Source organism: Grammomys surdaster, unplaced genomic scaffold, assembly GCF_004785775.1.
Source record: "Grammomys surdaster isolate TR1022 unplaced genomic scaffold, NIH_TR_1.0 67, whole genome shotgun sequence".
Lineage (NCBI taxonomy): Eukaryota > Metazoa > Chordata > Mammalia > Rodentia > Muridae > Grammomys > Grammomys surdaster.
In genome coordinates this window covers 6657632-6684854 of record NW_021604569.1, presented here as the reverse complement: position 1 = coordinate 6684854, position 27223 = coordinate 6657632, and the positions used below count along the sequence as shown (strand labels likewise).

Genomic DNA, 27223 nt, shown 5'->3' with positions numbered 1-27223 from the left:
TTCATAATATAACTCTCTATACAGTGAGGGTTGATTTTAATTACTTTGTTTCTTGGAAATTTCTTCCTCATCACCGACTTCATCTTCAGTGACCTCAGACCCGGTGGTGTACTCTTCCTCTTCTGAGAACAACGACTGCTGCTTCTAAGTGTAGAGACAGACACATCTCTTACACATTTGACATCACACACAGATTCCTAACAACACGTAAGAACTAATAAAGTGGGGCTGGAGACACGGCTCAGCAGTTACGTGTGTGCACTGCTCTCCTGAAGGACACCAGTGGATTCCCAGCATTCAGTCAGGTGCCTCAGTCACAACCACCCATAACCTGAGCTCCACAGTATCCAAGGCCTCTGGCCTCTGTGGGCACTCAGACACACATGTGCACAGACACATAGACAAAGAAAAATTATACTTAAAAATGGACTAATAAAATACTGAGTATGGTAATATCAACACTTGGGAGGCCAAAACAGAAGTATGGTAAACTTGAGGCTAGCCTCTTCTATACACTGGAGAATATGCCTCAAAAAAAAAATGAACACACACACACAATGCAGTTCTATATGTAGTGATCTCAGCACTGGGAAGGTAGAGGCAGGAGCATCAAGAGTTCAGAGTCATTCTCAGTTACATACAAATGTCAGGCCAGCCTGGGCAACATGAAATTGTTTGAGAAGCCAAACAGCAAAACAGAACAAAACAAGACAAGACAAAACACCTCCTAAAGGGATTTATTATTGGACTCAAATGTGATTCAGTCACATTCATATGCTTGATTATTTAGTATGTGAACACAGTGAGAAAAGCTCAGAGAAAACTTCCCGGAGTCCCTTCTCTCCTCTACCTTATGGGTTCCAGGGATCACACTCAGGTCTTCAGGCTTGGGCGAAAGCACCCTTAACTGCTATGTCATCTCACAGCCCCTAAAGTGACTTAAAAGCAACTTCTAAAAGTCTTTAAACCAGGGCCTAGATCTATGGCTCAGTGAATAAGACTATTTGCTGCTCTTGCAAAAGGACTACAGTTTATTCATGTTCCAGGACTCAGGGCAGGTGGATCCCAATGGCTCGCAACTCCAGCTTCAGGGCATCCTGACACTGGTGGCACACATCCATCTTTTTCTTTAAGTCTTTTAACCAGAATCTTGCCTCAGCCTTCCAAACTGTGGGACTACAGGCCTGAGTCACCACACCAGGGTGTATGTTTTTCTTAAATAATCTATGTCATTGCCTTCATAAGTGCAAAACTGGAAAGGCTGACAAAAAGACAAACATTTAACTACTGTTTCTAAAATAAGATGCTAAGATTTCATTATCAAACTCCAATGAACAAGCAATAAGTCCACAGAAATTGAATCCAGTGGCTCACTTACCAACTGCAGAGTCCAGTTTTTCAGTGACAAGAACTGCAAGGCAGAGAACAATAGGTTAACAATCTTGCATGGCAGCTCTGTATTTTCACATGGTTACAAGCTACATTTTCAAGTTTAACTTAAAACTTAGGCTGAAAATGATACCTTAGTCTACAGTCTTTAAAATCCCTGCCTAAAATAGCTAGCATCAGGAAAACAAATACCAACGGCACTGAGCCTATTGAAAAAGAAGCCCATATTCACTGCTGGCAGGAGCTCACACTTGTGCAGCCACGGTGGGACTCAGGTTCCTCAACAAACTGAAACTAGAACTGCCACATGACCTATCAGAGGCACGCTGTGTTTACACCCAACCAGCTCCCACTTGACACATCACAAGACAGTCACATATTCGTGCTTATTGTTATACTATTCACAAAAGTCAGGAAATAGATCCAGGCTAGATATAAATCAATAAATGACTGGATAAATAACATAAGGCACATACACAGAGAATTTTATGGAGGCTTAGGGAAAATGACACCTGCAGGAAAATGGATGGGACTGTAAATCACTGTGCTAAGTGAAATAAATCAAGCTTAGAAAGACAAATATTACATCTTCTATTGTATATACAGGACCTAGGCTTCAAATTATACATATGTGTATGTGTATAAATGTATATAATGAATGTATGACAAGGGTGTTTGTCTGTCATGAAGCAGGAAATGGCAGTGTGTTGTGTCTTCCTGAAGGACATCCTACTTTTCCTGCACCTCTAATCGGGACCTGGTCTGTGTGCTCTTACATTAGTGTGTGAAATCTCATTTTTGCCCTCTGTCTAGTGCTTCCCACTCTATCTCCTCACTGTCTTCCCTTTCAAGGTCTCTCCTCTCTTTTCTTCTTGCCCTCTCTCCCTTCTTTCTGCTGTCTCCTGTCTCTTCACTCTGTTCTCTTTATGCTTTCTCTCCTCATCTTTTTGTTTCCTCTCTACTTCACCTCTCATCTTTCTGTTCTCTCTCTCTCTCTCTGTTTTCTCCCTATCTCTGTTCTTTCTCCATCTTCTCAAGCCTCTGTCTCTCCTGCCATACTTTCCTCCCTGTTCTCTCTCCTCTCCATTTGTTTTTTCTCCATCTCTTCCCTACCCTTTGCTCTCCTCTTGTCTCTCTCCTGTCTCCCACCTTTCTCACTCACACTCCACTTCCCCTCACACTCTCTCCTCTCTCCACTCTCATCTTCAGCTCACTTCTTTCTCTCACTCTCTTTCTCCTGCCCTGGGACCAGAAGGAATGCATATCGCTGACAACAATCCTGCTCCTCTAGTGCTCTCTGACAATTGTGTATAAAATGGAGGACCTGCTTCTCCCCTTCTAGGTGTTCCCCGTCACTGTCTCCCCTCACTTCCTATGTCTCCTCATTCTTTCTCTTTCCTTTTTTCTCTCTGTCCTGTTTCTCTCACTCTTTCTCTCTCTTCCTCCAATTCTCTCTCTTATTCTCCCTCTGCCATGTTGAGTGTTGAAATGGACCTCACCTGAGGGCAATCCTGTCCTTCCTGAGCTATGACTGGGAAGCTGTTTCTGTGCTTACCATAGTACACAAAATGACCACTGTGCCTACCTCCCTCTTGCTCTCTCCTGCTCTTTCTCTCTTCTGTGTCTCCTCTCTCCTCTCACTCTCTCTCCTCAGGCTCTCCCTTTCTCTTCTTTCTCCATTAGTTCACTTCTCTCTCCCTCTCCCCTTCTGACTCACTGAGAATGCATCTTCCAAGAGACGCCCTGCTTTCCCTGTGCTCTTCCATTAGGTATAAGACAGTGGGTGAGCCCCTTTCCCTTTCCTTCTCTCCTGCCTCCATTTTTATCCCAGCTGTCCCTGTTCTTCTCTCCTCTATTTGGTTTCCCTCCCTTCTCTTTCTCTCTCACAGTCTCTTGTCTTCTCTCTCCTCCTCCTTCCTCCACCATGGCTCCTCTTTCTTACCTGTATTCTCTATTTCTGCAACACCTTCATGTTTGCATTTATTATAAATTACATAGTGCACCTGCGATTCCTAAATGACTATTCATCATCTAATATTTGTGTAGCTGTCAGAGTTCTCTTTCTCATGTAAATCCTACCTCCTCCATCAAAGGCAGTATTAACTGATGCCCTGTGCCTGTGTAACAAAAAGCAACTCAATCAAAACGAATCAAAGCTATTCTGCTCACCCTTAACTTCTTTCAATTTTGAAGCTTTTGAAAAATGAAACATGGGAGACTTCCGGTCTGGGCCCGAGCATACAGCAGATCCCAGGCAGCAACTCTGTACCCAACCTCACAAAACTCAGAGGAAGAGGGCCTCCCAGGAACTTTAACTCAGACAGTATCTCAGGTAAGGAAATAGCAACACCTGCCCCAATCAGGGAGTAACTGGGACCCACTGGGATCCAGGAATTCACTCCTGGCCCGGAGCATGGGTTCCTTCCGGTCTCCACCTGAGCACTGAGCAGATCTTGGGCCTCAGCTCTAACCCCAGCAGCAAAACCCATCCCAAACAGTTCTGACACAACCTAGATAATAGGAAAGACAGGCCCCAGTCAGAAACAGTACAGATAGCACAAAGGAGATCCAGATGGTGAAAGGCAAGCGCAAGAATATAAGCATCAGCAACCCAAGGTACTTGGCATCATCAGAACCTAGTTCTCCCACTTTAGAAAGTTCTGAACTCCCCATATCACCAGGAAAGCAAGAGCCAGATCTACAATCACTTCTAATGATGATGATAGAGGACTTTAAGGACATAAATAACACTCTCAAAGAATTTGAGGAGAACACAGGTAAACAGGTAGAAGCCCTTATAGAGGAGACAGAAAAATCCCTTAAAGAATTACAAGAGAACACACCCAAGCAGGTGAAGGAATTGAACAAAACCATCCAGGACATAAAAATGGAAGTAGAAACAATAAAGAAATCACAAAGGGAGACTACCCTGGAGATAGAAAACCTAGGAAAGAAATCAGGAGTCATAGACGCAAGCATCACCAACAGAATACAAGAGATAGAAGAAAGAATCTCAGGTGCAGAAGATACCATAGAAAATATTGCCACAACTGTCAAAGAAAACGCAAAATGCAAAAAGTTCTTAACACAAAACATCCAGGAAATCCAGGACACAAAGAGAAGACCAAACCTAAGGATAATAGGTACAGAAGAAAGTGAAGATTCCCACCTTAAAAGGCTAATAAATATCTTCAGCAAAATTATAGAAGAAAACTTCCCTAACCTAAGGAATGAGATACCCATAATCATACATGACGCCTACAGAATGCCAAATAGACTAGATCAGAAAAGAAATACCTCCCATCACATAATAATCAAAACACAAAATGCACAAAACAAAGAAAGAATTTTAAAATCAGTAAGGGAAAAAGGCCAAGTAACATATAAAGGCAGACCTATCAGAATTACACCTGACTTCTCACTAGATACTATAAAAGCCAGAAGATACTGGACAGATGTCATACATACCAGAACATAAATGCCAGCTACTATACCCAGCAAAACTCTCAATTACCATAGATGGAAAAACCAAGATATTCCACAACAAAACCAAATTTACACAGTATCTTTCCACAAACCCAGCACTACAAAGGATAATAGCAGGAAAGCTCCAATACAAGGAGGGCAATTATACCCTAGAAGAGCAAGAAAATAATCCTGTTCCAACAAACCCAAAAGAAGATAACCACACAAACAATGCCTCTACTATTAGCAAAATGACAGGAAGCAACAATACCCTCTCCTTAATATCTCTTAACATCAATGGACTCAATTCCCCATTAAAAAGGCATAGGCTAATGGACTGGATACGCAAACAGGACCCAGCTTTTTGCTGCACACAGGAAACCCACCTCAGCAACAAAGACAGACACTACCTTAGAGTAAAAGGTTGGAAAACAATTTTTCAAGCAAATGGCCCTAAGAAACAAGCTGGAGTAGCCATTCTAATATCGAATAAAATTGACTTTCAACTTAAAGTTATTGAAAAGGATAAGGAAGGAAATTTCATACTTGTCAAAGGAAAAGTCAACCAACATGAACTTTCAATTCTGAATATCTATGCACCAAATGCAAGAGCACCCACTTTCATAAAAGAAAACTCAAAGCACACATTGCACCTCACACAAAATAGTGGGAGACTTCAACACCCCACTCTCAGCAATGGATAGATCATGGAAACAGAAACTAAACAGAGATACAGTGAAACTAACAGAAGTTATGAACCAAATGGACTTAACAGATATCTATAGAACATTTCACCCTAAAGCAAAAGAATATACCTTTTTCTCAGCACCTCATGGTACCTTCTCCAAAAATAGACCATATAATTGGGCACAAAACAGGCCTTAACAGATACAAAAAAAACCTGAAATAATCCCATGTATCCTATCAGATCACCATGTTCTAAGGCTGGTCTTCAATAATTACAAAGACAATGGAAAGCCCACATTCACATGGAAACTGAACAACACCCTACTCATTGATAATCTGGTCAGGGAAGAAATAAAGAAAGAAATTAAAGACTTTCTAGAATTTAATGAAAATGATGACACATCATACCAAAACCTATGGGATACAATGAAAGCAGGGCTAAGAGGAAAATTCATAGCTCTAAGTGCATACAAAAAGAAACTGGAGAGAGCATACACTAGCAACTTGACAATGCACCTGAAAGCTCTAGAACAAAAAGAAACTAATACACCCAAGAGGAGTAGATGGCAGGAAATAATCAAACTCAACTGAAATCAACCAAATAGAAACAAAAAGAACTATACAAAGAATCAATAAAACCAGGAGCTGGTTCTTTGAGAAAATCAACAAGATAGATAAACTCTTAGCCAGACTAATCAGAGGGCAGAGAGACAGTATCCAAATTAATAAAATCAGAACCGAAAAGGGTGACATAACAACAGAAACCGAGGAAATTCAAAAAATCAATCCTACTACAAAAGCCTATACTCAACAAAATTGGAAAATCTGGATAAAATGGACAATTTTCTAGACAAATACCAGTTACCAATATTAAACCAGGAGCATATAAACCATCTAAACAGTCCCATAAACCCTAAAGAAATAGAAGCAGTCATTAAAAGTCTCCCCACAAAAAAAAAAGTCCGGGACCAGATGGTTTTAGTGCAGAATTCTATCAGACCTTCAAGGAAGACCTAATACTAATTCTCTTCAAACTATTCCACAAAATAGAAACAGAAGGAACACTACCCAATTCATTCTATGAAGCCACAATTACACTCATACCTAAACCTCACAAAGACCCAACAAAGAAAGAGAACTTCAGACTAATCTCTCTTATGAACATCGATGCAAAAATACTCAATAAAATTCTAGCAAACCGAATCCAAGAACACATCAAAACAATTATCCATCATGATCAAGTAGGTTTTATCCCAGGAATGCAGGGTTGGTTCAATATATGGAAATCCATCAATGTAATCTACTACATAAACAAACTCAAAGGAAAAAAAAAAAAACATGATCATCTCACTAGATGCTGAGAAAGCATTTGACAAAATTCAACACCCTTTCATGATAAAAGTCTTGGAAAGATCAGGAATTCAAGGTCCGTATCTAAACATAGTAAAAGCAATATACAGCAAACCAGTAGCCAACATCAAACTAAATGGAGAGAAACTTGAAGCAATCCCAGTAAAATCAGGGACTAGGCAAGGCTGCCCACTCTCCCCCTACCTATTCAATATTGTACTGGAAGTCCTAGTCAGAGCAATTAGGCAACACGAGGAGGTCAAAGGGATACAAATAGGAAAGGAAGAAGTCAAAATCTCACTATTTGCAGATGATATGATAGTATACTTAAGTGACCCCAAAACTTCCACCAGAGAACTCCTAAACCTGATAAACAACTTGAGCAAAGTGGCTGGTTATAAAACCAACTCAAACAAATCAGTAGCCTTCCTCTACTCAAAAGATAAAGTGTTCAAAAACAAAAAAAATAAATAAAAAATAAACTGGCTGAGAAAGAAATTATGGAAATAACACCCTTCACAATAGTCACAGATAATATAAAATACCTTGGTGTGAATCTAACCAAGCAAGTAAAAGACCTGTATGACAAGAACTTCAAGCCCCTAAAGAAACAAATCGAAACAGATTTCAGAAGATGGGAAGATCTCCCATGCTCATAGATTGGAAGAATTAATATAGTAAAAATGGCTATCTTGACAAAAGCAATCTACAGATTTAATGCAATCCCCATAAAAATTCCCACTCAATTCTTCACAGAGATAGAAAGAGCAATCTTAAAATTTATTTGGAATAATAAAAAAACCCAGGATAGTGAAAACTACTCTCGCATTAAAAGAACTTCTGGGGGAATCACCATCCCTGACTTCAAGCTGTACTACAAAGCAATAGTGATAAAAACTGCATGGTATTGGAACAGAGACAGGCAGGAGGATCAATGGAATAGAATAGAAGACCCAGAAATGAACCCCCATACCTATGGTCACTTGATCTCTGACAAAGGAGCTACCATCCAGTGGAAAAAAGACAGCATTTTCAACAAATGGTGCTCGTCCAACTGGAGGTCAGCACGTAGAAGAATGCAAATTTATCCATACTTATCTCCTTGTACAAAGCTCAATTCCAAGTGGATCAAGGACCTCCACAAAAAACCAGCTACACTGAAACCAATAGAAGATAAATTGGGGGAAAGCCTCGAACACATGGGCACAAGAGAAAAGTTCCTGAACAGAACACCAATGGCTTGTGCTCTAAGACCAAGAATTGACAAATGGGACCTCATAAAACTGCAAAGCTTCTGTAAAGCAAAGGATACAGTCAATAGGACAAAGCAGCAACCAACAGATTGGGAAAAGATCTTCATCAACCCTACATCTGATAAAGGGCTAATATCCAAGGTATACAAAGAACTGAAGAAATTAGACTCTAGACAATCAAAGAACCCTATTAAAAAATAGAGCACAGAGCTGAACAAAGAATTCTCAACTGAGGAAGCTCGAATGGTTGATAAGCACCTAAAGAAGTGTTCAGCATCCCTAGTCATCAGGGAAATGCAGATGAAAACAACACTGAGATTCCACCTCACACCAGTCAGAATGGCTAAGATCAAAAACACAGGTGACAGCAGATGTTGTCGAGGATGTGGAGAAATAGGAACACTCCTCCACTGTTGGTGGGATTGTAAGCTGGTACAACCACTATGGAAAGCAGTTTGGCGGTACCTCCGAAAATTGAACATAATGTTACCTGAGGACCCAGCTATACCACTCCTGGGCATATACCCAAAAGATGTTTCAACATACAACAGAGACACATGCTCCACTATGTTCATAGCAGCCTTATTTATAATAGCCAGAAGTTGGAAAGAACCGAGATGTCCTTCAACAGAAGAATGGATGCAGAAAATGTGGTGTATTTATACAATGGAGTACTACTCAGCTATCAAAAACAATGAGTTCATGAAATTCTTAGGCAAATGGATGGAGCTCGAAAATAACATCCTGAGTGAGGTGACCCAATCTCAAAAGAAGATACACGGTATGCATTCACTGATAAGTGGATATTAGCCCAAAAGCTCACAATACCTAAGACACAATGCATAGACCACATGAAACTCAAGAAGAAGAAGGAAGACCAAAGCGTGGGTGCTTTGGTCCTTTTTAGAAGGAGCATCAAAAGATTCAACCAGAGCTCCCAAAGTCTAAACCTCCAGCCTGAGAGCACAAAGGGAGGGACTCATGTCTCCACCTGTATAGGCAATTGAGGGTGGCCTTGTCAGACATCAGTGGAAGTGGAGGGCCATGGTCCCCGAAAGTTTGGATTCCCTAGTGTTGGGGAATTTGAGAGCAGGGAGATGGGACTGGGAGGATGTTTGGAGCACACCCTCATAAAAATAGGAGGAGGGGGTTTGGGATAAGGGGTTTTAGGGGAGAATGGGAGAGGAGATAACATTGAAAGGTAAATACCAATATCCAATAACTATCCAATAAAAATCCAATAAATATCCAATAAAATAATATCCAATAAAAAAACAGATAAAGGGTCTGAAAAAAAAGAGAGAGTTTACTTATTTCAAATTATTTTCAAAAGTTTCTAGGAGATGCTAATTGGCTAAGATCTTATTTTAAGCTCTCCACAAAGGAATTTAAGTATCTGTTTAGTATTCTCAAGAGAAATATAAATCCTAATTTCCCTCAACAATTAATTGACAAAAGAGAAGTAATCTCACAAAAGTAGAAGCTATTATTAATTGATATATTATATAGTCTGATTGGTTGTTGGCTGTGCTGTAACAGTCCTTTTTTAAAAGAGATTATTAATATAGATTTATATTTCTTTAAATAGTGTCTTCATGATTCTCTTAGTGTGGAAGGAGCAGCTATTGGCGCTTCTGCCATGATTTTACAAGAACTCTGAAAAATTGGCTTTAAAAACAAAAGAGGGGGGATGGTACCCCTCAGAAGGAGTCCCCCTGAAATACTTTCCATCATGCCTTGTTCACTTTTAACTCTCTAAAACTGAAAGCTCATGGCAAATCTGCTGCTGACTGCCTCTGGCATCACCGAGACCAATAAAAACTATGCCACAGCTATGTGGAAGGACCCTCTTATCCTTAAAGGGAATGGCCCAGACCCAGTTCCCTTATGCGGCTGAGGATTGATATGCCTGTTTGATATCACAGAAGGCACAGCTAAATGGCTACCAAAAAGATTAATGAAATAGATACCCCCACAAAGCCAGGGCCAACCATAAATAAGATGAATAACAATTGACATCCAGGGAAGAGAAATCTCCCTGAGAATTTCCTTCTTTTTCCTTTCCAGGTAAAAATGAATCATCCGTGATGTCTGCTATTAGAAGTTCTAATCCAGATGCTGGCCTCTGAACTTATACCACTCAGACCTTCGATGGGCCATTGACAAGAACATCAAACAGCTAGAGACTGACATCACTAATCTGAAGAAATCCTTTGTTTCGCTGTCTGAAGAGACCTCCAAAAATCGCAAAGGACTTTATTGGACTTGATTTACTCTTTCACAATAGGAAAGGCTGTGTACAGCTCTTGACTGTGTACAGCCCTTAAAGAAGAATGTTGCCTTTACATAGACAAGACAGGGATGGTTAAAGAGAGCATAAAAAAGGTCAGAGAAGGCCCTGAGAAAAGACAGAGAGAGAAAGAGAAAGATGAGTGCTGGTACAAGAATTGGTTTTCAGCCTCTCCATGGTTGTCAATCCTACTTCCTCTCATCTTGGGACCATTAATTGGGTTATTTTTGCTTATTTCTTTGGGTCCCTGGGCCTTAAATAGGCTGACTAACTTTGTGAAACAACAGATAAATAATTTGGTAGCAAAACCTATTCAGATACATTATCATAAGTTAGCTATGGAGGACCATGAGACTCAAGATGAGGTTGTTACTCTATCCAGGGTGTTCCCAAAACCCATCTCCACCCAACCTAAAAGAGGGGACTTCTGACCCTAGACCAAACAGAGAGGGGGCACCCAGAACCTCCTCTGACTGGCGATCTGATTTCTTGCTTAGGTTTCGAGGCTAAGCACTGCAAGGTAATATAAATAAAAGTTAAAAATATCTCTCTGGGTTCCCTGACTGCATAGAGGTTGATGTCAAAAGTATCCCCTCTCCAAGAAAAAGACATCGGGATGGGTATGGTCCTCATGCCTCACTGGACAACGACAGGGGGACCGGAGCCATTACAAGGTCCCTTCAATTACTGGAGGTCAGGCCTCTATCCCCGACTTCACAAGATTAGAATCGCCACAGCCCTTCTATACTTAGAGAAGGGAGGAGATGTCAGGGGCAGCCCTGCTTATACACTGAAGGCCTAAAATCAGCCATAGGCCTAAAATCAGCAATAGGCCTGTCATACATGTATACTAACACCAAGTCTTGTGTCTCTGAGGAAAAACATTGAAACAGATGGCTATAAGCTAATGTAAACAGGCAGCTTTCATGGAAATTTACCAGCCTGAGTAGTCATAGACTTTGTAAATAGGTAGCCTTGGCAGATAATACCAACTTAGATAAGGACAAGTGAATCATAGGCAGAGTCATTGTGATCTGTCCCCTGAACCTTCACCTAGCTGATACCCTGTTCTGAAAGATATCTGTATTCCCCCTGAACACCCACACTCCAGTGTCATCCCCTTCCCCATGTCCTGCCTTTCTGTGTTTATAACCCCTGTATGAATAAGTAAAAATTACGATTTGAAAAAAAATAAATAAAAAGAAAAAAAAAATGAAACACATTTCATACCAAAATATTATAGAACAAGAAGGGAACAAAGTATGCGGTTACAATTTCTTCATGTCTCAATTTATTATTTGTCCATAATAGAAAGCCTGAAGGGTTTTTTTATATAAAACTTTGTCAGTTGTCATATCAATTCATCAAAGTCATATATTACTTATCACTCTTTACAGTTTTATTCACTCAGTATACTACTGTATTATGACTGGATAATCTGTTCAATTTCAACTTAAACATACTAGGTGCCTGTCAAAGGTAAAATGTCATCACTAGTTTCATATATACATTAAATTGAAAAGCTACTCACAGCATTGAGCTCCCCAGTTTTGGAGCCCCACGGTGTATTTGGTTCCAGTAAAATTTCATATTCCAGGCCCTTCTCATCACAGGACCCAAGCCCAGGATCACTTAAATGAAGAAGACATTTTTACAGAAAGATATTCAATTTCTTAACAATTTACAGGACTGGCTAGAGCACTTGCTACTCTTGTGGAGAAACCTGGCTTGGTTCCTAGCACCCAAACCCTCATAGCCACCAGGGAAATGCACAAACAGTGCAGTGCTCTTACACACGCCGACTCCTTTGTTATTGCAAATATTTCTTATAGCTTGGTTTTGTTTTTTGTTTGTTTGGTTTGTTGTTTTGAGACAGGCTTCTTTGTGCAGCCCTGGCAGTCCTGGAACACTTGCTCTGTAGACCAGGCTGGCCCCCAGCTCTGAGATTAGTTGCCTCTGCCTCTTCCTCTTCCATTGCTCTTGTTCTCTCCTATGGCTGGCAATATTTATGCTTTCAATGTTCAGTAATTACTCACTCTGGCAGATCATCCCATAAGGACACATTGTTACATTAGAAAAACCCTATCTGCAAGGTGGTTGGTGGAAACAAGGCTGGTGTACTGGTCTCGCTCTCTGAAGCCCCTTTAGAGTCCTCTAGCTTGTTGCAGGTACAAACCACAAAAGTGATTGCAAATCTGAATTTAAGAGTTCCAAGTTACAATCAAGTATTTAAGAAGTTCTTGGCACTGGGATAGCTCACTGGTGGAAGGCTTGTTTAGCATGCTTGAGGCTCGAGGTCTAATCCCCAGGATGATGGTGTGAGACTAGGTTGGGGTGGGGGTGAGGTTAAGAAAAGTGGGGAAAGAACTCAAATTTTTCAAAAATTGATCTCAACATTTTTAGTTTCTAAGTTCTTTTTGTTAAGTTTATCCACATCTTGGACTTCCTGTATTTTTCTATTTTATCCGTCAGATAAATCTGTTTGGTTTTGGTGTTAAGCATAATAATTTCAGTAAAACTTTCTTCCCTCCCACCCTCATCCCCTGTGCTGACACTTTTATGTCCACTTAACATAAGCTAAAGTCAGCTGAGAGGAGGGAACCTCAATTTTAAAAGAAAGCCTCTATGGTAACTCAGACCCAAATGGACATGGCATGGTATGTACTCACAAATAAGTAGATATTAGCCCCCCCCAAAAAAGTACAGAATACTCAAGATATAGTCCACAGAACTCAAAAAGGTCAACAAGCTGAAGGGCCCAAGTGAGGCTGCTTCAGTCCCACTTGGGAGAGAGAAGAAAGCAATCACAAGGGGGAGGGAGGGAAGGACCTGGGAGAGAAATGGGATGGGGAGTGTGGGGGGAAGAGGGGAACCTGATCTGGTACTGGGTGGGGGAAAAGGACTGAAGCCCTGAGGGCCAGCAGAAAGAATGGAAACAGGCAATCTCAAGAGGTAGGAGGTGGTGGTGGGACCCTCCAGAGTGCACCAGAGACCTGGGAGGTGACTCTCAGGACTCAAAGAGAGGGACCTTAGATGAAATGCCCGACAACAGGGAGAGAGAACTTGTAGAGCCCACCTCCAGCAGAAAGACAGGGCATCAAGTGAGGGATGGGGTTGCCATCCCATAGTCAAAACTCTGATCCATAACTGTTCCTGTTTGAAAGAACTACAAGGATGGAAATGGAGAGGAGCCTGAGGAAAAGAAGGTCCAGCGACAGGCCCAAAGTAGGATCCAGCTCAAGGGGAGTCTCCAAGGCCTGACACTATTACTGAGGCTATGGAGCACTCACAAAAAGGGACCTATCATGACTGCCCTCTGGAGGACCCAACAAGCAGCTGACAGAGTCAGATGCAGATATTTGCACCCAACCAATGGACAGAAGCTGCTGAGCCCTGTGGTTGAATTAGGGAAAAGCTGGAAGAAGCTGAGGAGGAGGGTGCCCTGTAGGAGGACTAGCAGTCTAAATTAACCTGGACCCCTGAGATCTCTCAGAGACTGGACTACCAACCAGGCAGCACACACCAGTTGATATGAGGCCTCCAACACATACACAGCAGAGAACTGCTGGGTCTGGGTTCAGTCAGAGAAGATGCACCTAACCCTCAAGAGACCGGAGGCCCCAGAGAGTTTAGAGGTCTGGTGGGGTGAAGGGGTGGGGGATGGGGACATCCTCATGGAGACAGCGGCACAAGGAGGAGGTATGGGATGTGGAACAGTTGGAGGGTGGACCAGGAGGGAAATAGAATCTGGAGTGTTAAAAATAATAAAGAAAGATTAAATAAAAAGGAATAAAAAAAATGCCTCTATAAGACCAGGCCGCAGCCAAGCCCTTAGGGCATTTTCATTAGTGATTGATGGTGGAGGGCCCAGTCCATTGTGTGTGGAACCATCCCTGGCCTTGTGGTCCTGGGTTCTGTATGAAAGCAGGCTGAGCAAGCCATGAAGAACAAGCCAGTAAGCAGCACTCCTTCACAGCCTCCCTGCAGGTTCTTGCCCTGCTTGAGTTCCTGTCCTGGCTTCTTTCAATGATGGACTACAGTGTGGAAGTGTAAGCCACATAAATAAACCCTTTCCGCTCCTACTTGGTTTTGGTCATGTTGTTTCATTACAGCAATAGAAACCCTAATTAATGCTGGGATCAAACCAGGTCCTTGTACATGATAAACAGCTGTTATACTACCATAAGCTATATCCCTAGCCCTTCAGTTTAGTGCTCTGAAATCGTAACTATCTAAGGATTGCCAATATTGATATGGAAAAATACTTGGAGACAGTGGATCATGAAATGAAAACCCCTGAATAAAGCTGAAAAATAGTGTTCTTTTTCCTCACCTAACTGTATCTTTTAAAAAAGGTACAACAATGACATCTTTGTGCTTTTGCAGATCATCCAGTATTCTAGCAGTTGGACAAGGAAGCAAATCATCATTGTCTCCTTGATCATGAAGAAGAACCATGTGATCCCTCACTTTACAGCCCTGTCAGACATAAGAGACATTGTTAGAGGCAGGTTCATTATAAAAACAATCTTTTAAGTGATGCAGTGGTCAGCCATAAATGGGACTATTAATATGTCACATACACACACCAAAGCTCAGGGAACAGTGTAGACAAGGAGGGAGAAATGTAACACAGGGAGAAGAAGTACTGTGAGGTGCTGTTCTGGACATGGCATGAATACTACACTCAGGAACTCACAGTCGATGTGGTTACCTGTGTGTGGTGTTGAATAAGAATGGCCCTCATAGGCTCATATATTTGAATGCTTAGTCATCAGGAAATGGTACTACTTGGGAGGGATTAGGAGGTGTGGCCTTGTTAAAAAAGTGTGTCATTAAGAGTGGGGTTTGAGGTTTCAAAGTCCAAACCAGGCCCAGTCTGTCTGTCTGTCTCTGTCTCTGTCTCTCTCCCTGCTGCCTGCAGATCCAGATGTAGAACTCTCAGCTCCTTTTCCAGCACCATGTTCTTGCTATGATGACAATGGACTAAATCTCTGAAACTATAAGTAAGTTCAATGAAATGCTTTCCTTTATAGGAGTTGCCTTGGTCATGGTGTCTCTTCACAGCAGTAGAACACTGACAAAGATACTTTTTAAGAGGAATCCAACCTAAATTGTGGCACAGGCTGGGTAGATGATCTCAGTCTCCACCCCTTATTGAAGAGCTACTAGTTGGTAATTCCTAGGGGAGGGGGAATCACTCATCTTGGAGAATGTGGCCACTGGTAGGACTCCCATGCTCCACTGGGTGGCCATACATTCATGCACATATGGGGAGTACTAACTGAACTGAGAGCTTTATCCAAAAATGAAAGAAAAAGACCCCATGAACTTAGGAGGGGGACATGTTGAGGGAGAGCTGGAGGGGAGAAATGAGGGTTGATACGAACATATTTCACACCTATATTAAATTCTTAAGAATAAAAACATTTACAGATCATATTTATCCTTTTCAGTCAACATATTTTACACTTTTTCCTAAAGAAAAAACATACAGAAAAGAAGTTGAAACACAAGTATACATCTGAACAAATACCTGAGATGATCACCATTCACATTAAGAAACAACATTGGCCAGACAGAGGCAGGCAGATCTCTGTGAGTTTAAGGCCATCCTGGTATACAGAGCCAATTCCAGTACAGCCAGGGATACATGGAGAAACCCTGTCTCAAAACAAAAACAAAAACAACCTCACCAGAACCATGGGGGTCTATATATATATGGCTAGGTGGTTAAGGTACATGTACTGTTCTGGCAGAATGTCCTAGGATTTCACTGCTGTGAAGAGACACCATGACCATGGCAACGCTTATAAAGGACAAGATTTAACTGGGCCTGCCCCTCCCAGGTGTAGCAGATGGGAGTGAGTTTGCTTTAATGACTCATTACAACTGGCTATTGTTACTTGTTTATATGCCTCTGTTCTTGCCATATGCAGCTTGTCCTTGTGATTATGTATAACTTGAACTCATGAGAACTTTACTTAGGTAGCCTTTCTTAACTTTCACAATATAAATTATCTGATGATTGAAATAAAACTTGGCTATTGCATGAGACTAGTCTGCCTCACTTTTAGGCTTCACTCTCCCAGACCCAACCATCTCTAGAACAGAAAACATATGCTCTCTTCTAAGGTTCAGGGAGCATGAAGAAAGAGGAGACAGGAAGAATATAAGAGCTGGATGAAGGCCGGGAGGTGGTGGCACATGCCTTTAATCCCAGCACTTGGGAGGCAGAGGCAGGCGGATTTCTGAGTTCCAGGCCAGCCTGCTCTACAGAGTGAGTTCCAGGACAGCCAGGGCTACTCAGAGAAACCATGTCTCGAAAAAACCAAAAAAAAAAAGAAAGAAAGAAAGAAAGAAAGAAAGAAAGAAAGAAAGAAAGAAAGAAAGAAAGAAAGAAAAAAGAAAAAAAAGAAAAGAGCTGGATGATACTGAGGGAAGACCATGAACTCCTGTCTTGAGTCTGACACTGTGGTACTCATGAACTCACAACAGCTATGGCTGCCTAATAGGGCTGGCACAAAACAAAACTTGTAGTAAATATTCAGTAGATGGGAAAGGAGTAAGGGGGCTTGACCCTATGCAGAGGAGCTAATGGCAGTTGAGAGCTGCTGGGGAAGAGGGAGTCATTGTCATTAGTGATGCAGACATCCATGAGTTACCCATGCTCCAGTATATAGTTTCAAAACAAAGCCTGTGTGAGTGAGGCTGGTTAAATCTAGTGTGTCACAACAAAAACCAATACAACACAGAAAAACATGAAAGCGTGACACGGACTTCTTGGCAGGAAGGGTGGGAGACGGGACAGACAGGAGAAGGTAAGAGAGCCTGGGGGGATGGGTGGATCTAGATTTTACACATGTGTGAAATCATCAGAGTGATTAAAAAAAAGAAGACTGGAAAGCAAACTGTTAACAAAGTAGGAAGTGGTAAAAAGAGGTTTCTATGTCTCTACTTCTATAGGTACCCTTTGTAGTTTCCTATGTGGATGTAGTTACACTTAAAAGGAAAAAGATTTTACATAAAAATGTTAGAGGCTGCTGAACTATAAAAGAATATTAAAATGTATCTTTAGTTCCTCTGGCAGAAATAACTAGGTTCACAGGGTTATTAATAACAGTAAAAACCATGAAGGTGTGAGGGAGATGCTAGGAGGAGCTGGAGGGAGACAACGATATGTGGGTGTGACCAATATACATTGTATAGACATATGAGACTTTCAAAGAGTCAAAACAAACAAACAACTTACCTTTGTGAGCTGAGTGGGATCAAATCGAAGAACCTTCTGGTTACAGCAGGGATAAATTCCAGTGCCCACAGTGTTTAGTGAATTTACTGTGCTTGAGTAAACTACCACTTCTGAGTGATACTGACAATGTGAGAATTCAATACAGAGGAAAGTCTGTGTAAAAGAAATATATAAAAATTAACAATCATCCCCATAATGAAATACATCTAAACATACTTCTCTGAAGAGCGTGTACTGCATATTTCATTCTATGAATTATATTTCATTCTAACGTCTGTAGAGGCTCCAAGTAATGAGCAGGTGCCAGGGTTTGAGGTGAGAACACTGAGTGGTGGCATATGTGCACAAGGCTCTTTCTGAGGTGACGGGAAGACACTTAAACTAGATGGTGTGCAGTCAGTGGTACCAATCGTAGGAATTCACTAAAATTAATGAATTATATAATAATGAATCTTACGGCATGCACTTACACCCCAAAGAAGTTTCCAAAGAACAAAACCAAGGCTGCTTTACTAAAAACCCAGATGAGTAAAATTGATCTTAGTATAAACACCTAATTAAAGCTGACCAATAATTTTAAGAATTCTGGTGAAACATAAAATAATTTCACCTCACTTGGTTATTCCTTGACTTTTGTGATGGTAAATACTTAGAATCAGTATTTTTTTTAATAATTTATTTATTTTTTTCAAATCGTAATTCATTCACACAGGGGTTATAAACACAGAAAGGCAGGACATGGGGAAGGGGATGACACTGGAGTGTGGGTGTTCAGGGGGAATACAGATATCTTTCAGAACAGGGTATTGGCTGGGTGAAGGTTCAGGGGACAGATCACAATGACTCTGGCTATGATTCACTTGTCCTTATCTAAGTTGGTATTATCTGCCAAGGCTACCTATTTACAAGATCTATGACTCCTCAGGCTGGTAAATTTCCATGAAAGCTGCCTGATTACAATAGCTTATAGCCATCTGTTTCAATGTTTTTCCTCAGAGACACAAGACTTGGTGTTAGTATACATGTATGACAGGCCTATTGCTGATTTTAGGCCTATGGCTGATTTTAGGCCTTCAGTGTATAAGCAGGGCTGCCCCTGACATCTCCTCCCTTCTCTAAGTATAGAAGGGCTGTGGTGATTCTAATCTTGTGAAGTCGGGGATAGAGGCCTGACCTCCAGTAATTGAAGGGGACCTTGTAATGGCTCTGGTCCCCCTGTTGTTGTCCAGTGAGGCTTAGAATCAGTATTAATAAGAACTGTGGCCTAACTTCCAGTCATTAAAGACAGTAATTTGCCAGGTATGGTTATGAGATAGGTTTTAAATACACATGTAAGTTCATAAAAAACTTAAAGGCAAAACCAAAATTAACAATTAGTTTAACAACAAAGACAAATGTCAAAACATGTTAACAAGACATAGAACAACTACAATGCTCATACACAGACAGCTAAGGAGTGCAAAGGGAGCCAGGACATTCACAGAGTGGTAACTGAGGTTAGTATCCTGCAGTTCTAATTGGAGGCAAGCACTCAAGAGATCTAAGAGCCCACATTTATGTTTGGAAATATTTATAGCAATTGTCTTCACAATACCTCCAAACTAGAATCACTACAAATGTCTGTCAGCTAGTGAACTGTTAAACATACTGTGTAATGCTGCATACAACAGAAGGCTACTTAACCAATAAAAGGAAACAAATAGATTCATACATGTTTAAATTTCAAATCCATTCTATTGAATGAAAAACTCTCCATTCAAGTAGTTAATACTGCATGATTCTATCTATATGACTTTCTGGAAAGGGAGAAACTATAGACAGACAGATTTAACAGTGATTGTCAGCCATTAAGAAGGAGCTGGTTTAAAAAGAGAGCACAGGGAACCAATACTGGAAATGTTCTATGCCCTGATGGTTGTAACAACACTGCATGTATCAACCTCACAAAATGGATTAATAGTTCTCTCTATAGGATGTACTTCAATAAATCTAGTGTTAAAACATTTTGGAACACAGGGGACACAATGAGTAGTATTTACATACAGTCTGGCATTCCAAACTCTGATGGTTTTGATAAACTGTTTTTCTGTCTCTCTGCTGAAAATCAAGGGAGTAAAAAAATCTAAACGGAGGGTATTCATATAATATTTATGTAGAAAACTTTGGATTTATGTGAGATTAATTATGCATTACTGTGAATCTGTAAAAAGTTATAACTTTTATCAAGAACTAACATACTCGTGCTTTTGCTAAAACTTCAAATTATTAAAACCATGAACAAGGCTGGGAATACAGCTCAGTGGTATAGCCTGGGGTCCAACTTTAGAGCCCATGCTAGTATGGGGGGTGAGGGAGAGAACAAAATATTTTAGGAAATGCAATTGTCATTAAGCAGCTGGGTGTGGTGATCCACACCCATAACAGCAACACTAGGGAGGCTGACACAGAGGGCCATAAGCTCAAAGGCTAGCACAGGCTTCACAGACACCTTGTCTTGACATCAAAACAGACGCTCCAAAGGTGAACCTGAATTTCTAAGGGAATTTATGGCCCAACTGAGAAATAGTTTGGCTGGAAATAAGAGCTACACACACACACACACACACACACACACACACACACACACACGTATACATATGTATATGTACACACCTTCAAAAAATGGATTAGATAACAAAGACTGTTGCCTTCCTGAAAATACTTGTTTCAGCAATAAACATAAGAAAGAAGAAAGGGAAAAATGGCAAAAGAAGTAAAGGCAGATACAAGCAATGTAATACCCCTCTCACCACTAATTTCTTTAAAACCTTACCTGGTAACACCTTGAACAAGTCAGCCAGTTGATTGTGCCCCACAAACGCCAATAAACATCTCTCCAAGATTTTAATTCTTCAAAAAGACTATTCAAATACTCATGTACATCCCAGGTTTTATCTCTGGAGAGAAAGCCTCAATTATTACAAGCGAGAAACACAATCTGCTTTAACCAAATGTTCTGGCATTTGTGGCTCATTTCCAAGACTACTCTCCAAGTGATATGTGTGGTGTGGACTACACTGAAAAACAGGTTCAATTTCATTTGAACATTAACTTTGTGGACAAGAGAAGAAAGTATGAAGAGGTTGAATACATTCTTATTTTGTTGAACTAAAATATTAATTAAATGTTTGAACCGGCCAGTAGTTAAGAATCATGAGATGTTTGTTAAACAGGACCTTTACTTCATTTCACTTTACTTTTAAAAATTGTTTATTGCATATGAATGTGAGTTTGCATGTGTGCATGTGCCACACTGTGTGTTTGTGTGTGTGGTTCAGTCTTCAGGAAAAGCAGCCAGTGCTCTTAACTTCTGAGCCATCTCTCCAGCCCCCCTGTATTTCTATTTTAATGTTTCAAATATAATGTTCGAAGATTCTTTTCTGTTTAAAAAAAAAAACAGTTGTATTTGTGTTATAGCTGACAATGACCTGAACTGATCCTTCTGCCTTCATTTCTCAAGTTCTTGGACTACACATGTAAGCCATACTTGCTAAGGTTGTATGTGTACGTGTCTATGTATGTGTACTGGATGTATGTATTCATGTGGGTTATGGATTCTGAAGGCTATTTTGTATGTGTGGTATATGGATATTTCACATGTGGGAGCACTTGGCTATATGCATGTGTATGGAGGCCAGAGGACAACATCAGGTTCTTTCCCTATCACTTTTTATCTAGTTGTTTGAGAAAGGGAGTACCAGAATCTGGAGCTCACTGGCTCACCATCAAGCTTCAGGGATCCTTCACAGCCCAGCCTTTGTGTTACAAGCACACGCTGCCACAGTCAGCTTTTTATGTGGGTGCTGGAAATCCAAGCTCAGATCTTCATGCTTGTATGCACTGTATGCATTCAGCCATCTTTTCAGTTCATTTATACATTTTTAATACAGAAAAAGAATCATGTAGAAGCAATAGTTATATTTTAGTCAATATGTTCTTTAAATGTTTTTTACAAAAATATATCCCAGGCTGGTCCTGAACACTATGTAGCCAAGTATGACTTTGATTTTCTGTGATCATCTTGCTTCTGAGATGATCACTCTTTCTGTGATCACTCTTGCATCTTCCCAGAGTACTGAGATGACATCTTCAGGGCTCAGCCACTCTGCAAGTCCGGGACAGCATGTTGGGAGCTGGGCGCTGATGCTTAAATCCCAATGATTCCAGAAAGAAGTTTGTAAAGAAAAGATGACATTGCAAGCCATGCAGACAAAGCCGATTGTAGCTGGCTGTTGAGAAGAACTAGAGTATCATCCCCTGTCTGGTCTGCAAACTATCTAGACAGAAGTAGTAGGCCTGGCTCTCCCAACTGCCTGAGACTCAGCTGTGTTGGGTTGCAGAACAACATGGCTGCCCTGCCTGTGAACATTAAGAGTCAGACTCTGCCATGGAAGCTGGGGGAGGGGCCTGGAGCAAATGTTGAGCCTTGAAGTTCACTAAGAAGTGCTTTCAAGGGCCTGGAGTTTCAGCTCAACAGTTAAGAGTGTGTACTGTTCTTGGAGAGAACCCAAGTTTGATCTCTAGTACTCATGTTATGCCAGCTCCAGAGGATTTCATGCCTTTGGTCTTCGAGGGCATCCACACTCATGCACACGAGTGGTTTTTTAAAAAGAACTAATTTGTTACATTTTGTATATCTATGTGGCTGTAGTTTAGCTTGTTCAGTCATTTGGATTTCTTGGAAAAGGGCAGCTAGTTCATATATTTCATATAGTAATGAATGATCTTGTTAAACACTTTCATTGACTCAATAATACCTCTTTGTAAAAATTCCTAACGATAGGATGTTGTCAAAGAAGAGGCATATCTTTAAAGTTTCTGTTCTTCTGAGATATTTTACCAACTCAGTATATAAGCATGATATGACTTATATACTGAAAAAGTATAACAAATAGATGAAGGATAGAGTATAAACGTCAACCTTAATGTTTCAGTCATCAAGAATAAACTGAAAATAAACTTAGTTCTCTTATGAAATTCAATAGAATACTTACATAGATATTAAAAATGTTAGTGACAAATCACTTTAATGGCACTGACTAGAATATTTCAAGACTAATATATAATAATTTGTGACATTATGAAACTCACCTAGTAAATACAATGCAGCTTTTACAGTAACTTTGTTTTGAAAGCAGCATTTTTCTAAGTCAAAGTTAGAATTATGTTCAGGTGCTACCCTATTGCTTATAGAAGTGGTTATGCAGGATGTGTATGGTGGTGCCTGTATATAATTCTGACACTTGGAGGTAGGAAGACATTAAGTTCAAAGTTAGTCTAGACTACATAGAAAACAACACTTGGTCTCTATAAACCGGAAAACTAATTTATTTTTTATAAGTACTCTTGAAATTCACACACAAAAACTGTATTTACTCTCTACCACACCTTATGTGGATGTAGATAATATTTCCATGTCGATCCACATTGATTTTTCCAGGGATGCAAGGAATTCTTCTTTCTGTTTCTCTAGTTAAAAGTTTTCTACACAAAAGGCATCTATAACAAAAAGGAAATGCTAAAAAACACTCATGAAAAGAATATAATGTAGCAAGCAATATAGCTATATTATACAGCATACCAAGAAAAACAGGTTACCGATAGAGTGTTGCTGCATTGTTTCGAGAATCTGGATTGAAGTATTCAGTATCAAACAGTCTTTCAATCTTCTTACAAAACAGTTTACTATTAAAAACAAATGACCAATAAATTAAATGTCTATATTTAGTATCTTAAAGTTAGGGTCCCCCTCCCTCCCGTCGTCCCGTCCGCGGTGCAGGCCGGATCACTCCCTCCCTGCCTCCCTCCCTCCCTTCTCCCCTCCCTTCCTTTCCTCCCTCTCTCCCTCCTTCCCTCCCTTCTGTGTGCGCGTGTTCATGAACTTTGTTTTCTCGTCTATAACATATGGCTAGTGGGGCCAGCAGGTGACCAAGAAAATAAAAGCAAAAGAAGGACTGACTCTCAAAAGTTATTTTCTGACTTTGATGGGTACACAGTGCCAGTGCCCCTATCTACTCTAATGGTACAGCAAACAAAAATCAAATAGAAATAATAAAATATGGCTAATAATTACAAGCACATAAGGTTTATGAGGATTAAATTGTATTTTTAAATAAAGCCAGGTACAGTATTAAGAAATAAATGGTAACTACTTATTAAGTATAATATAACTGAGCTTGAAGTCTCCACATGTGTCCTTCCTATCATCACTTTCCTTAGGATAACTTTGTTAGTCTTAAATGCCACATATGAATTTTGAATTCCATTCCCATTTTCTTTTTTTTTTCTGAGTACATGTCCAATTTATTTCAGCATCCTTTTGAATGACTTAATGTCATTAATAGCCAATTACTTATTAATTCATTTAACAGTATTTAGACAGTATTTAAAATGTACATAATTTATATATTATATAATTGTCTTTCAGAGAAATTGGAAAAAGCAAAAAAGAAAACTTACTCATTTGACTAGTGACTATATTAACACACTAAGATTATTTTCATATTAAAATTGGTTTTCCATATTAGAAATATTTAAATAATATGTAGAATCAATCTCATTCACAGGAATGACACAGGTTATAAACAATGTGGAAGCAAATGTAACAGTAAATTTGCCATTCCCATTTTCAAGTATGTTCTTAGGTAATTTCATTACATATCATTCCTTTAAGGGCTGAGTTCTTGGATAATCCTCTTCATTATCAATTTCTTTTTAATGGACCATCCTGATTAGCACATTAAAGAAATCTAGTACCACCTTTAAAAAACTCCTCTCTTGAGCCCACTTACCCTAACAACCATTCAGAGAAAACATCTGGATACCTTTTCCACCCAGGGAGCCCGTCTCCTCCTCTGTGCATGGCTGTGCAGTTGTCAGTCACTTTCCCCTGTCAGAACTCACTTTGGTCTGACCTTCCTTTCTGGTCCACTGGCTTTCTTAAGAGCCCCTGATTGCTACTTCTCTGTCAAACCTTTAACTAATGAGTAGCCTTTGTTAATATTCTCTTGGTAACAGAAAATAGAATAGCATTTATAACAGCAATGAGAAATCAAACATCTAGGGATAAGTATGTAGAAAGTTATATTGTGCTCGATAACCACTAGGTTTGATATTATTAAGATTCTAAACCATGGCTGGAGAGATGGTGCACACTGCTCATGCAGAGGATCCCAGTTCAGATGCCAGTATCCTCTCTGGGTGGATCATAAACTCCTGTAACTTGGGGCAGGAGATCTAATGCCATCTTTTGGTCTCTGTAGGCATTGGCACACACAAGTATGTGTGTGTGTGTGTGTGCGTGCGCGCATAACACACTTTTTCAAAAAGATTCTAAAATCAATCCAAACTTGATCGACAGGTTTAGTATTAATTTTCAGTTCCAAGTGGTTTGCATGTGTGTGAAAAATAGAAAATGAGCAAGCCAATTACAAAATCTGTAGGGCAATGCAAGGAACCCAAAATGACCAGGTGGCAACCTTGAGGGTAAAGCTGCACAGTTTAGATTACTAAATACCAAAATTATTGTAACACCTGCCTTAATTTAGACTAGACGCTACTGAGTTGGAGAGGAGGCTTAGCAGCTAAGAGTGCAAACTGTTCTTACAAAGGACCTGAGTTTGGTTCTAGCATGCATGCTGGGCAGTTTATGACAGCTGTGTCACCAGTTCCCTGAGGATCCAGTGCCCCTAATTTCTACAGGCACTTGCACTCATGTACACCCTCCAGGCAGAGGAAGATACACAATTAAAAATAATAAAAAGTAAATCTTTTAGAGTCAGTGCTATTAACTGAGGAATGAGTAAGTTAACATTCTGTTGTGAATGAAATAGACACAGAAACAGATCTCATCCAGTCCCCTGACTAGAGGTGATGACACTGCAGTTTGTTCAATGAAGGTCTTTTAAATATATGATACTCCATCAACTAGAAATGTATTTGAAAATGAGCCTTCACTTCCCACTTCATCCTATACAAAAAAAGTAATTCAGAGTGAAGAACAGAAACAGCAGATGTCTGCCTTACCTTAGGTAAGCAAAGATTTTAACATGCCACAAAAAGCGTTAACTAGTCTTCTGGAAATCTCACCCAGGCTCACTCTTCCAAACCTCACCTATTCTTAAATCTCTATGTTAACAACGCTGACCTCACTTAAACTCTAGATGAACATATCTGACTGGTCACTTGCCATTCCACCCAGATAATCAAGAAGTACACTAATTCTGTAAGACCTAAAAAGCTGCCTCTTGGATTACCTCACTGTATCTTCCTCTTCCTCCCCCTGTTCCTCCTCTTGTTCTTCTTCCTCTTCCTCCTTCTCTCCCCCCCCCCATCTTTCCTTTCTGCATTCAACTCAGGTTGAAAACTTAGTAATTATCCTGTGTTATTTCTTTCCTTGCATTATCCCTTCACAAATCTGTCAACTATTTTACATTAATTGAACTCAGTGGCAACTTCACCACATCTACCCTAATCCAAACCCATCAGTTTTCACCAGGCTACCACCTTTGCCTCTTGACACATCTCCTTGCTTCTTCTATCTACACCTCATGTTTTCCACACAGCAACATAAATCTCTTAAAAATAGATCTTAAAACAAAACAAACATAACTTCGCTTCTGTCCAAACCTATGTCCAACCTTCTCCTTGCTCTGATCTCAGTGGCCCCTGCAAGACATGGCTATTGCTGGTCTCCTATCATTCTACTTTACCCCCTTAAAATGAAGCCTTAATCGTAACACAGTTCACTACCACCATATGTTCATTATACAAAAGAGCTACCAAAATGGTTCAACAGATAAAGGTAACTGCCATCAACCCTGAATAACTGAATCCTGAATTTGACCCCAGGAATCCACAGTGTAGAAGGAGAAAACTGGTAAGTGGTCCTTTGGCCTCCAAGTGTGCACACACACACACATACTCCACTCCACATACACACTAAAATCAAATGTAATAAAAAATTTTTAATCATTAAGATTTACCATAGCTTTTGGCTTTTTATTCAAAAGTAAAATAGAAATATACTGTTTATAGATTTTAAAATAAAATTTTCACTAAAATTAAGTAGAAATATATTTAATGAAATATAGTAGGTTTAAAATTAAAGTTTAAAGAATTACCTCCTAAACTTATCTTTTTTGTCTTTTAAGTCATCAATTTCATTGTGTGTGAACAGATCAGCAATGCGTGTAAGAAGGTTTGCATTGATACAGTTCATGTTGCATGGAGCAGCTACTATGGCATTCATATTTTTATGGCAATACTGAATACATTGTTCAACCTGAAAAACACAGAATAAAAAAATATTTTAAAAATAGTAACACAAATGATATTTTCAGAGTAATACCTTTCAAACATAAAATTCATGAAAAGTATATATGGGTTACATATATACATAGCCAGTAACTGAGTTTTGCCAATTTTGTTTATATATATACTGCTAAATAGGTAAAATTTAAAAACACACATGGCTAAATTATTTAGAAGCAAAAATAT

At 39.9% G+C, this 27223-nt stretch overlaps 1 protein-coding gene across 3 annotated transcripts in view; it reads right to left on the bottom strand.

The window, feature by feature from the left end:
• The window catches only part of Kiaa1841 (KIAA1841 ortholog), a 61142-nt gene that overhangs the window by 13754 nt on the left and 20165 nt on the right, over nt 1-27223 (bottom strand). For 2 of the 3 annotated variants that reach the window (XM_028778077.1, XM_028778080.1), the window contains 9 exons: nt 26848-27008; nt 23324-23410; nt 23114-23224; nt 20499-20622; nt 17687-17839; nt 14768-14913; nt 11966-12065; nt 1379-1411; nt 45-144 (listed from right to left, as the gene is read on the bottom strand). In XM_028778077.1, the coding sequence (XP_028633910.1) occupies nt 45-144; nt 1379-1411; nt 11966-12065; nt 14768-14913; nt 17687-17839; nt 20499-20622; nt 23114-23224; nt 23324-23410; nt 26848-27008 (1015 nt within the window). The remainder of the gene's footprint in view (nt 1-44; nt 145-1378; nt 1412-11965; nt 12066-14767; nt 14914-17686; nt 17840-20498; nt 20623-23113; nt 23225-23323; nt 23411-26847; nt 27009-27223) is intronic. The other variant, XM_028778078.1, reaches the window with a different exon arrangement.